General features: G+C 48.2%; 1 protein-coding gene across 2 annotated transcripts in view; it reads left to right on the top strand.

Annotated features, from left to right (window-relative positions):
- CHCHD3 (coiled-coil-helix-coiled-coil-helix domain containing 3) overlaps positions 1 to 12,341 on the top strand; it is a 476,827-nt gene that overhangs the window by 346,629 nt on the left and 117,857 nt on the right. For both annotated transcript variants that reach the window (XM_060246014.1, XM_060246013.1), the window contains one exon: positions 5,696 to 5,766. In XM_060246014.1, coding sequence (XP_060101997.1) covers positions 5,696 to 5,766 — 71 coding nt within the window. The remainder of the gene's footprint in view (positions 1 to 5,695; positions 5,767 to 12,341) is intronic.

The following is a 12,341-nucleotide window of genomic DNA, read 5'->3' as shown; positions in this document are numbered from 1 at the left end:
ATTAAGGCACAGCAAGCGGCGTTATGCCAAGAACAGAAGAGAAGCCATGTTGGATCAGGCCAGTGGCCCATCCAGTCCAACACTCTGTGTCACATAAGAACATAAGAGAAGCCATGTTGGATCAGGCCAATGGCCCCTCCAGTCCAACACTCTGTGTCACATAAGAACATAAGAGAAGCCATGTTGGATCAGGCCAGTGGCCCATCCAGTCCAACACTCTGTGTCACATAAGAACATAAGAGAAGCCATGTTGGATCAGGCCAATGGCCCCTCCAGTCCAACACTCTGTGTCACATAAGAACATAAGAGAAGCCATGTTGGATCAGGCCAGTGGCCCCTCCAGTCCAACACTCTGTGTCACATAAGAACATAAGAGAAGCCATGTTGGATCAGGCCAGTGGCCCATCCAGTCCAACACTCTGTGTCACATAAGAACATAAGAGAAGCCATGTTGGATCAGGCCAATGGCCCCTCCAGTCCAACACTCTGTGTCACATAAGAACATAAGAGAAGCCATGTTGGATCAGGCCAGTGGCCCCTCCAGTCCAACACTCTGTGTCACATAAGAACATAAGAGAAGCCATGTTGGATCAGGCCAATGGCCCCTCCAGTCCAACACTCTGTGTCACATAAGAACATAAGAGAAGCCATGTTGGATCAGGCCAGTGGCCCCTCCAGTCCAACACTCTGTGTCACATAAGAACATAAGAGAAGCCATGTTGGATCAGGCCAATGGCCCATCCAGTCCAACACTCTGTGTCACATAAGAACAGAAGAGAAGCCATGTTGGATCAGGCCAGTGGCCCATCCAGTCCAACACTCTGTGTCACATAAGAACATAAGAGAAGCCATGTTGGATCAGGCCAATGGCCCCTCCAGTCCAACACTCTGTGTCACATAAGAACATAAGAGAAGCCATGTTGGATCAGGCCAGTGGCCCCTCCAGTCCAACACTCTGTGTCACATAAGAACATAAGAGAAGCCATGTTGGATCAGGCCAATGGCCCATCCAGTCCAACACTCTGTGTCACATAAGAACAGAAGAGAAGCCATGTTGGATCAGGCCAATGGCCCATCCAGTCCAACACTCTGTGTCACATAAGAACAGAAGAGAAGCCATGTTGGATCAGGCCAATGGCCCATCCAGTCCAACACTCTGTGTCACATAAGAACATAAGAGAATCCATGTTGCATCAGGCTAGTGGCCCATCCAGTCCAACACTCTGTGTCACATAAGAACATAAGAGAAGCCATGTTGGATCAGGCCAATGGCCCATCCAGTCCAACATTCTGTGTCACATAAGAACATAAGAGAAGTCATGTTGGATCAGGCCAGTGGCCCATCCAGTCCAACACTCTGTGTCACATAAGAACATAAGAGAAGCCATGTTGGATCAGGCCAATGGCCCATCCAGTCCAACACTCTGTGTCACATAAGAACATAAGAGAATCCATGTTGCATCAGGCTAGTGGCCCATCCAGTCCAACACTCTGTGTCACATAAGAACATAAGAGAAGTCATGTTGGATCAGGCCAGTGGCCCATCCAGTCCAACACTCTGTGTCACATAAGAACATAAGAGAATCCATGTTGCATCAGGCTAGTGGCCCATCCAGTCCAACACTCTGTGTCACATAAGAACATAAGAGAAGCCATGTTGGATCAGGCCAATGGCCCATCCAGTCCAACATTCTGTGTCACACAGTGGCAAAAAAATTTTATATATATATAAGAGAAGCCATGTTGGATCAGACCAGTGGCCCATCCAGTCCAACACTCTGTGTCACATAAGAACATAAGAGAAGCCATGTTGGATCACACACACACACACTGTGGCTAATAGCCACTAATGGACCTCTGTTCCATATTTTTATCTAATCCCCTCTTGAAGGTGGCTATGCTTGCAGCCACCACCACCTCCTGTGGCAGTGAATTCCACATGTTAATCACCCTTTGGGTGAAGAAGTACTTCCTTTTATCCGTTTTAACCTGTCTGCTCAGCCAAATCAGCAGCTCTGCCGGTTATGTCTTTCCAGAGTCCCTGGAGGGCTTACAGTGGTAAGTGAAATAGTCTCACGCTGTTGTGAGCGCCTTCTGTTGCAGGTAGATGAGGTTTTGTGATGTCACAAAGCCTCAAGCAGGGCTTCCGTTGCAGGTAGCTGAGGTTTTGTGATGTCACAAAGCCTCAAGCAGGGCTTGAGGGGCGATGAAAGACCAGGGACGAGGGGGCGTCATAGTGCCTGAAGACCATGGTTGTTGGATGTGAGAAGCAGCCTGCTGGCTGGGAGCAGAAAACGGGGGGAATCCAAGAAGCCGCTGAAGAAGGGGGCCACAAGGAGAAGGTAGGAAGAAGAAGAGGAGGATATTGGATTTATATCCCACCCTGTACTCTGAATCTCAGAGCAGTCACAATCTCAGATTTCAGGCTTTCATGGCTGGCATCATCATTAGGGTTTGTAGAATCTTTCGGGCTCAAGTGCCGTGTTCTACTGGAGAAAGTTTTTCTTCCAGACGTTTCGTTCTCAGCTGCGAAGAACATCCTCAGTGGCGTTGCAGCCGGAGCAGGCGCTCTGACCTTCTTGGCTGCCCTCTCACCACACCCCCTCCAGCCTAGAAATAGCAGCTCTCCAGCAACCCTGGCCTCACTCAATGCACAGCAGCCAAGAAGGTCAGAACGCCTGCTCCAGCTGCAACGCCACTGAGGATGTTCTCCGCAGCTCAGAACGAAACGTCTGGAAGAAAAACTTTCTCCAGTAGAACACGGCACTTGAGCCTGAAAGATTCTACAAACCCTAATGAAGTCACAATCTCCTTTACCTTCCCTGTGAGGTGGGTTGGGCTGAGAGAGCTCTGATAGAAGCTGCCCTTTCAAGGACAACTCTGTGAGAGCTATGGCTGACCCAAGGCCATAGCGCACAAAATCAGCGGACAAAATCGAGCGGGTGCAATCAATCAATCAATCAATCAATTTTTATTTGTATCCCGCCCTCCACGCCGAGGCAGGCTCAGGGCGGCTAACAACACAAGTCAATAATTTACATTGTACAATATTTAACAGTAAAATACAATACAACAATTTAATTAAAACTCTATTAAAATTCTAAAAACAATGAAATTAATATGTTGGTGCTATTATACAGATGGTAAGCTTGCTCAGCAGTCTTTCTCTTGGTCGGTGAAGGCCTTTCGGAAAAGGATGGTCTTGCAGGCCCTGCGGAACTGTTCAAAGTCCCACAGGGTCTGCATATCCTCCGGAAGCTGGTTCCATAGGCGTGCAGCCACAGCAGAGAAAGCCCGAGTGCATGTACTCTGTAGCTTTACTTCTTTTGGCCCGGGAATAGTCACAAGAGAGCGACAAGGATAATCGAGGGCCTGGAGGAAGAACCTTATGAGGAAAGGCTGAGGGCCTTGGGAATGTTCAGTCTGGAGAAGAAGAGATTGAGGGGGGACGTGATTTGCTCTTTAACTATTTAGAGGAGGGCAAGGAGCTTTTCCATTTGACAGCCAAGGATAGGACTCAGAGCAATGGGCTCAAATTCCAACCAGAAAAGTACTAGCTGGATATTAGGGGGGAAGGGATTATGGTCAGAGTCGTTCAGAGGTGGAACCAGTTTGCCTAGGAAGGTGGTGAGCTCCCCTTCATTGGGAGTCTTCAAAACGCAGCTGGACGATGATTTGTTGGAGGCGCTTTAGGCTGATCCTGCATGGAGCAGGGGGTTGGACTAGATCAGGGGTGTCAAACATGCAGTCTGTGGGCCTATCAGGGCCCTGAGCAACTGGCTGCCGTCTGCTTCCTTCCCCCCCTCTCTTGCTTCCTTCTGCATCACAGCTTGCTTGGCCAGGCTTGCTCAGTCATGAAAGAGCAAAACCTCTTTTTCTCCATTGGCTAAAGCTCCTCCTTTGGGGAGGAAAGGGGGAGGGAAAGCTTGCATAGTCAGGCTCTCTCAACTGTACAGCAGAGCTACTGAGCTAAACCTGTCTTCCTTCTGTTGGCTGAGGCTCCTCCCTCTCCTGGTCCCCTGGGGAAGGAAGGAAAGGGACACAGCTTGTTTTGCCCAGTTCCCTGGATCCCATGGGAGAGATACAAAGAAAGCACCTTTAAGAGCAATGTGTTCTAACGTTTTAAGCATGTTTTAAGTTTTTTAAATCTCTAATTTTGTTTGTCTGTGTCCTTTATAAAGTTTTTAATTTCTGTTACCTGATCTTAAATAGGTACACGCATGGCCCAGCCTGACGTGGCCCGACCCAGCAAGATCTTATTTATGTCAGATCTGGCTCTCATAGATGAGTTTGACCCCTTTGGACTAGATGATCTGTATAGCCCCTTCCAATTCTATGATTCTGTGACTTATTTCAACCCTTCATATTTTTCAAGGCAAGAGATGAACAGAGATGGTTCGCCATTGCATGCCTCTGTCTAGCGACCGTGGACATCCTTGGTGTCTCCCGTCCAAATATTAACTGGAGATAACCCTGCTTAGCTTCCAAGACCTGATGAGATCAGCTTAGCATCATAGAGCTGGAAGGGACTTCCAGGGTCATCTAGTCCAACCCCCTGCACAATGCAGGAAACTCACAAACAACTCCCCCTAAATCCACATGATCTTCATTGCTGTCAGACGGCCATCTAGCCTCTGTTTCAAAACCTCCAAGGAAAGAGAGCCCACCACCTCGCGAGGGAGCCTGTTCCACTGAGGAACCGCTCTGGACCACAGAAAACAATTCCACACCATCATTTATATGACAGCCCTTCAACTACTTGAAGATGGTGATCATGTCACCCCTCAGCCACCTCCTCTCCAGGCTAAATATGCCCAGCTCCTTCAACATGGAGCTTACGGTAGGCCCTGTATCTAGAGCCCTTTTGAGTCTGTTCCACTGAGGAACCACTCTAACGGTCAGGAAGGTCTTCCTAATGTTGAGCCGGAAACTCTTGATTTAATTTCAACCCATTGGTTCTGGTCCTACCTTCCGGGGCCACAGAAAACAATTCCACACCATCCTCTAGATGACAGCCCTTCAAGTACTTGAAGATGGTGATCATATCACTCCTCAGCCGCCTCCTCTCCAGGCTAAATATGCCCAGCTCCTTCAACATGGAGCTTACGGTAGGCCCTGTATCTAGAGCCCTTTTGAGTCTGTTCCACTGAGGAACCGCTCTAACGGTCAGGAAGGTCTTCCTAATGTTGAGCCGGAAACTCTTGATTTAATTTCAACCCATTGGTTCTGGTCCTACCTTCCGGGGCCACAGAAAACAATTCCACACCATCCTCTAGATGACAGCCCTTCAAGTACTTGAAGATGGTGATCATATCACTCCTCAGCCGCCTCCTCTCCAGGCTAAACATCCCCCGCTCCTTCAACCTCTCCTCATAGGACTTGGTCTCCAGACCCCTCACCATCTTCATTGCCCTCCTCTGGATTTTTAGCCTTGGCTCCGGGATAAAGGAAGGCGAAATTGATTTGAAACAGCAGTTACCTATTTTCTGGCTTAAAATGCGTAAACCGTTTAGAACAAAAACGTGCAGACAATATTAACGCTGCTTATAATTATGCTAGTTAAAATGTAAGTAATTTGGGCTGCGGAGTGTCTTTGGGGGCTTCAAGAATGATTGAACTTCTCCCCAAAACACTTTTTTTACCATTTCACAGAAGGATATACTTTATAATTTACACTTCATCCTCTCCTTTTCAGAGCGCTCAATTCTACAAAGTTACCACGGAGGAATTCCAAAAAGCCGTCAACGAGGTAGACGCCAGATTCAAGTAAGACCTTTTCCCTATCGTGGTTTTTTTTTTTTTTTGAAGACCTGAATCTGATTTTAGCTTTTGTTCGCGTAAAAGTGGAATGGGAAAGAATAACTCAGCCGCTTTCTCCCTCTCTGTGGTTGAAAAGTGAAATAAAATAGGCTTTAGGTATGGGTTATTGAAAGGAACGGGGTTTTGACAGGCTCTCGGCCCGCTGAATTGCAGTATTATTCAGCCCTTCTTAGAAACGGAAAGCATTCACAAAGTCTTAGCATAGGTATGATACTGTATTGAGAGACATGGGGGCTCAGTCTGTGGAGAAAAGGGCATCTCTCTTGGATGGCAAAGACTTGAGCGCACATCCATTTTTAAAAAGGACTTCTACTATTTAAATTTTATTAGTGGGAGAGCAACGTTGATATCAGAACATAAGCCTGTTGTGGTGTAGCAAATCTTTATGATTCAAGGTACCGTTCTTCGTTTGAAAGTGCTGTGGGAACGATGATGTTTCAAGCCTGTGTTTGTGTCAAATTACCTTCATCCCCCTTTTCCTGCCATCATCTAATAGGTGCTGTCGGTAGAACACAGAAACTGGCACTCTGTTGTGTCCCAAACGCTGTCGTTGCCAAAAGATTCTTGGCCCCAAGACAACCATCATAGAATCATAGAGTTGGACCCCAAAGGTCGTCTTGTCCAACCCTCTGCACAATGCAGGATTCACACGATCTTCATTGTTGTCAGATGGCCATTTAGCCTCTGTTTATAAACCTCCAAGGAAGGAGAGCTCACCACCTCCCGAGGAAGCCTGTTCCACTGAGGAACCGCTCTGACGGTCAGGAAGTTCTCCCTAATGCTGACCCGGAAACTCTTTTGATTTAATTTCAACCCGTTGGTTCTGGTCCTACCTTTCGGGGCCACAGAAAACAATTCCACATCATCCTCTATATGACAACCCTTCAAGGACTTGAAGATGGTGATCATATCACCTCTTGGCCGCCTCCTGTCTTGACAGTTGCTGTAATGATTTGCTGCTAGAAAATGTAGCGATGACCACAGGCATAAAAAGGTCAAGGTAGTCCCCTGTGTGAGCACCAGTCATTTCCGACTCTGAGGTGACGTCGCATCACGACGTTTTCACAGCAGACTTTTTGCAGGATGGTTTGCCCTTGCCTTCCCCAGTCATCTACACTTTACCCCCCAGCAAGCTGGGTACTCATTTGACCGACCTCGGAAGGTGGAGTCAACCTTGAGCTGGCTACGTGAACCCAGCTTCTGCCGGGATCGAACTCAGGTTGTGAGCAGAGAGTTTGGACTGCAGTGCTGCAGCTTTACCACTCTGCGCCACGAGGCTCCGCAGGCATAGAGGATTTTAAAAGGGGACTGAATAAATACATGGAGGAGAGGTCTATCAGCAACTTCCAGCCATGGTGAATAAAGGGAACCTCCACATTCAGAGGTAGTCAACCGCTGAATCCCAGTGCCAGGAATAAACATCAAGGGAACACCTTGGCCTCTGTGCCTTGTTATTGGACCTTCAGAGAAACTGGTTGGCTGCTGTGTAAGGCAGGGTGCTGGCCACTGCTCTGACCCAGCAGGGCTCTCCTTGTGCTCTTAACTTAAGAACATAAGAGCATCAGAGAAGCCATGTTGGATCAGGCCAATGGCCTCTCCAGTCCTACACTCTTGTGTCACATAAGAACATAAGAGAAGCCGTGTTGCATCAGGCCAATGGCCCATCCAGTCCAACATTCTGTGTCACATAAGAACAGAAGAGAAGCCATGCTGGATCAGGCCAATGGCCCATCCAGTCCAACATTCTGTGTCACATAAGAACATAAGAGAAGCCATGTTGGATCAGGCCTATGGCCCATCTAGTCCAACATTCTGTGTCACATAAGAACAGAAGAGAAGCCATGTTGGATCAGGCCAATGGCCCGTCCATTCCAGCACTCTGTGTCGCATAAGAACATAAGAGAAGCCATGTTGGATCAGGCCTATGGCCCATCCAGTCCAACATTCTGTGTCACATAAGAACAGAAGAGAAGCCATGTTGGATCAGGCCAATGGCCCATCCAGTCCAGCACTCTGTGTCGCATAAGAACATAAGAGAAGCCATGTTGGATCAGGCCTATGGCCCATCCAGTCCAACATTCTGTGTCACATAAGAACAGAAGAGAAGCCATGTTGGATCAGGCCAATGGCCCATCCAGTCCAGCACTCTGTGTCGCATAAGAACATAAGAGAAGCCATGTTGGATCAGGCCAATGGCCCATCCAGTCCAACACTCTATGTCACACAGTGGCCAATATATGTGTGTGCGTATATATATATATACGCGCGCACACACACACGCATATACATACACAGAAACACACATATATATATATACTGTGGCATAAAACTTGAAGGCGCTCAAAAAGGAGGCCTTCAGGTGGCTTGTTAAATGAATCGGCCTCCCCACAATGCACATCCCAAGGACGAGATCTTGTTTTCAATATACATTCATATAACAGTGTTCCAAGAACCTCTTCATTGTGGAGGGAGTATGCATGTGATACAGATTCGAACATGTGAGCATACAAAGCTGCCATTTGTTACATCGTTGGCCAGCCTAGCCCAGTGTGTTCTCCAGTGGCTGCTACTTGGCATCATGGATATGGCCAAAAATCATAGAATCTTAGAGCTGGAAGGGACCCCCCCAGGGTCATCTAGTCCAACCCCCTGTGCAATGCAGGAGATTTACAGATCCCTCCCCCAAAGTCCACAGGATCAGCATTGATGTCAGATAGCCATGAGAACGTAAGAGAAGCCATGTTGGATCAGGCCAGTGGCCCATCCAGTCCAACACCCGGTGTCACACAGTGGCAAAAAACCAAAACAAAACAAGTGCCATCAGGAGGTCCATCAGTGAGGCCAGAACAGTAGAAGCCCTCCCACTGTTGCCCCCCCCCCCAAGCACCAAGAATACAGAGCATCACTGCCCCAGACAGTGAGTTCCATCAATACGCTGTGGCTAATAGTCACTGATGTACCTCTGCTCCACGTTTATCCAATCCCCCCTTGAAGCTATGCTTGTAGTCGCCACCACCTCCTGCGGCAGTGAATTCCATGTGTTAATCACCGTTTGGGTGAAGCCTTTGTTTAAAAGTCTCCAAGGAAGGAGAGCCCACCACCTCCCAAGGAAGCCTGTTCCACTGGGGAACTGCTCTAACGGTCAGGACGTTTTTCGTAATATTGAGCCGGAAACTTTTTTGATTTAATTTCAGCCCATTTGTTCTGCCCCTACCTTCTGAGACCACTGAAAACCATTCCACACCATCCTTTATAGGACAGCCCTTCAAGGACTTGAAGGTGGTGATCAAATATAGGGAAACAGTTGCTAGATTTGACTAAAAAGATCATAGAGGGTGTTGTGGCGCACATAGGGAAGCATGCCAAGAAGTGAGCCTAGAGACCCAGAACAAAATAGCCTTGAAGTGCATTAATTGTGCCAACAATTATACGGCCTTGTGTAGATCAAAAAGCCCATCTAACTCATTATCGATAGATACAATTTGGGGAGACCCAGTTGCAAAACATCTGAGAGTCGCAAGAATGTCCGGTGTCACAGCGGTGAAGATACGATTCAACGGTGAGATGGTTGATTGAGGGCCAGAAGATACAAGAAAAGTCATGATCGTTATTTTTAAATAGGCCTCGTTAAGATAAAAAGCAGCAAGGACGAACTTAAAATGTTTAATTTATTTTGAGAAGGTATTTTAAGTATAGGCAATCTTGCCAGGTGTTTGAAGTTATAAGATAATGAGTTATCCAAGAGTGTGAGCCGTTATCAATTAGGATGGTTAGCTGTTCTTAGGAGATGATTTTGAAGTCCTATAAATAGGAGTAGCTGAATTGATCGAGAGTTTTCTTCTCAAAAGGGGCCCCTTGCCTGTGACGTGAATCGATGGACGCTCTTGATGCGCTTAGCGCTGCTGCTTGCATGTGATGGAGCATATTCAGTTGCTCAAGAGTAGCGTGTACGTTGTTCGTTGTTGTTCAGTCGCACAGTCGAGTCCAACTCTTTGTGACTCCCTGGACCAAGTTATGCCAGGCCCTCCTGTCCTCCACCACCCTCTAAAGTCCACTCAAATGCATGTTGGTTATATCCGTAATGCTGTCCAGCCATCTCATCTTTTGTCATCTCCTTCATCTTTCCCAGCATCAGGATCTTCTCCAGGGAGTGCTCCCTTCTCCTTTGGTAGCCAAAGTATTTGAGCTTCAGCTTCAGCATCTGACCTTCCAGGGAACAGTCTGGGTTGATTTCCCTTAGGACTGACTTACTGGGTCTTCTTGCAGTCCAAGGGACTCTCAAGATTCTTCTCCAGCACCACAGCTCAAAAGCATCTACTGTGCTCAGCCTTCCTTATGGCCCAACTCTCACAGCCATACATTTCTCTCTCGGTTTGGCTTCGCGAACGAACGAAGATTTAAGAAGGGTGCAATAGTCCACGTCTGCTGCAGGCTCGCTGGTGGCTGACAAGACCAATGCGGGACAGGCAGGTCCGGCCACAGTGGCTGCAGGGAAAAGTCTGATTTAGGGTTGGTGCTGTAGCAGTGCGATTCTTCCTCAATCTCCTTTTGTCCTCAAGACCAGCTATGCGTGCGTTCTCAAAGGAAGAGACAGCCTGGTGGATGGTGTGCCTCCATGCTTTGCGATCTGAGGCTAGGTCAGACCACTGGTGATGGTTGATGCGACAGGTGCCAAGGGATTTCTTCAAGGAGTCCTTGTACCTCTTCTTTGGTGCCCCTCTATTTCGATGGCCGGTGGAGAGTTCGCCATACAGGGCAATCTTGGGAAGGCGGTGGTTTTCCATCCTAGAAATATGCCCTGCCCAGCGCAGCTGCGTCTTCAACAGCAGTGCCTCGATGCTGGTAACCTCCGCCCGCTTGAGAACTTCAGTGTTGGTCACAAAGTCACTCCAGTGGATGTTGAGGATGGTGCAAAGGCAGCGCTGATGAAAGCGCTCAAGGAGTTGCAGGTGATGACGGTATAAAACCCACGATTCGGAGCCGTAGATGAGGGTTGTCATCACAACCGCTTTGTAAACATTGATCTTTGTGCCTTTTTTCAGATGCTTGTTGCTCCACACTCTTTTGTGCAGTCGGCCAAAGGCACGGTTTGCCTTTGCCAGCCTGTTGTCGATCTTAGCATCTGAGGAGATGATGCACCCCAGGTAGCTGAACTGCTGGACTGTCTTCAGAACTGATTCACCCACAGTGATGCAGGGAGGGTGATAATCTTCCTGGGGTGCAGGCTGGTGGAGAACTTCTGTCTTCTTCAGACTAACTTCTAGGCCGAATAGCTTGGCAGCCTCTGCAAAGCAGGACGTCATATGCTGCAGAGCTGATACCGAGTGGGAGACGAGTGCAGCATCATCAGCAAACAGTAGCTCTCGGATGAGTTTTTCCATTGTCTTGGAGTGGGCCTTTAGTCTCCTCAGGTTGAACAGGCTGCCATCGGTGCGATAGCGGATGTAGACACGATCGTCCTCATCTAGATCTACTGCGGCTCTTTGAAGCATCATGCTAAAGAAGATCGTAAAGAGAGTTGGCGCGAGAACGCAGCCTTGCTTTACACCTGTGCCTATTGGGAAGGGCTCCGAGAGGTCGTTGCAGTGTCTGACTTGGCCTCGTTGGTTTTCGTGTAGCTGGATGATCATGCTGAGGAACCTTGGGGGACATCCTAAACGTTCCAAGATTTGCCACAGGCCTTTCCTGCTAACGGTATCGAAAGCTTTGGTAAGGTCGACAAAAGTCACATACAGAGCCTTGTTTTGTTCCCTGCATTTCTCTTGGAGCTGCCTGAGAACAAATACCATGTCGGTGGTGCTCCTGTTAGCTCTGAAGCCGCACTGGCTCTCTGGGAGGAGTTCTTCTGCAATGGCGGACACCAGTCTGTTCAGGAGTATTCTGGCAAGGATTTTGCCTGCGATGGAGAGCAGGGTTATCCCCCGGTAGTTGGAGCAGTCTGACTTTTCCCCTTTGTTCTTGTATAGGGTGATGATGATTGCATCGTGAAAGTCCTGTGGTAATTTGCCTTGTTCCCAGCAGGTGACAAGTACTTTGTGAAGTGAGCTATGTAGTACTGTGCCCCCATGCTTCCAGATCTCTGGTGGAATTCCATCAACTCCTGCTGCCTTGCCACTTTTCAGTTGCTTGATGGCTTTAACGGTCTCTTCTAGAGTGGGGATCTCATCCAACTCTGTTTTCACTGGTTGAAGTGGGGTGAGGTGAATTGCTGAATCTTGAACTACGCGGTTGGCACTGAAGAGAACCTGAAAATACTCCGACCACCGGTTCAATATGGATGCCTTGTCTGTGAGGAGCACTTGGCCGTCTGCACTACGCAAGGGACTCTGAGTCTGATATGATGGACCATATACTGCCTTCAGGGCTTCGTAGAACCCTCTTAAATCACCAGTGTCTGCACACAGCTGGGTTCTCTTTGCAAGCTTGGTCCACCACTCGTTCTGAATGTCTCGAAGCTTGCACTGGAGGTTGCTACATACAGCGCGAAAGGTTGCTTTTTTCCCAGGACAGGAGGGCTGAGC

This window comes from Heteronotia binoei, chromosome 8, assembly GCF_032191835.1.
Source record: "Heteronotia binoei isolate CCM8104 ecotype False Entrance Well chromosome 8, APGP_CSIRO_Hbin_v1, whole genome shotgun sequence".
Classification (NCBI taxonomy): Eukaryota; Metazoa; Chordata; class Lepidosauria; order Squamata; family Gekkonidae; genus Heteronotia; species Heteronotia binoei.
This window is presented reverse-complemented; position numbering and strand designations above follow the sequence as displayed.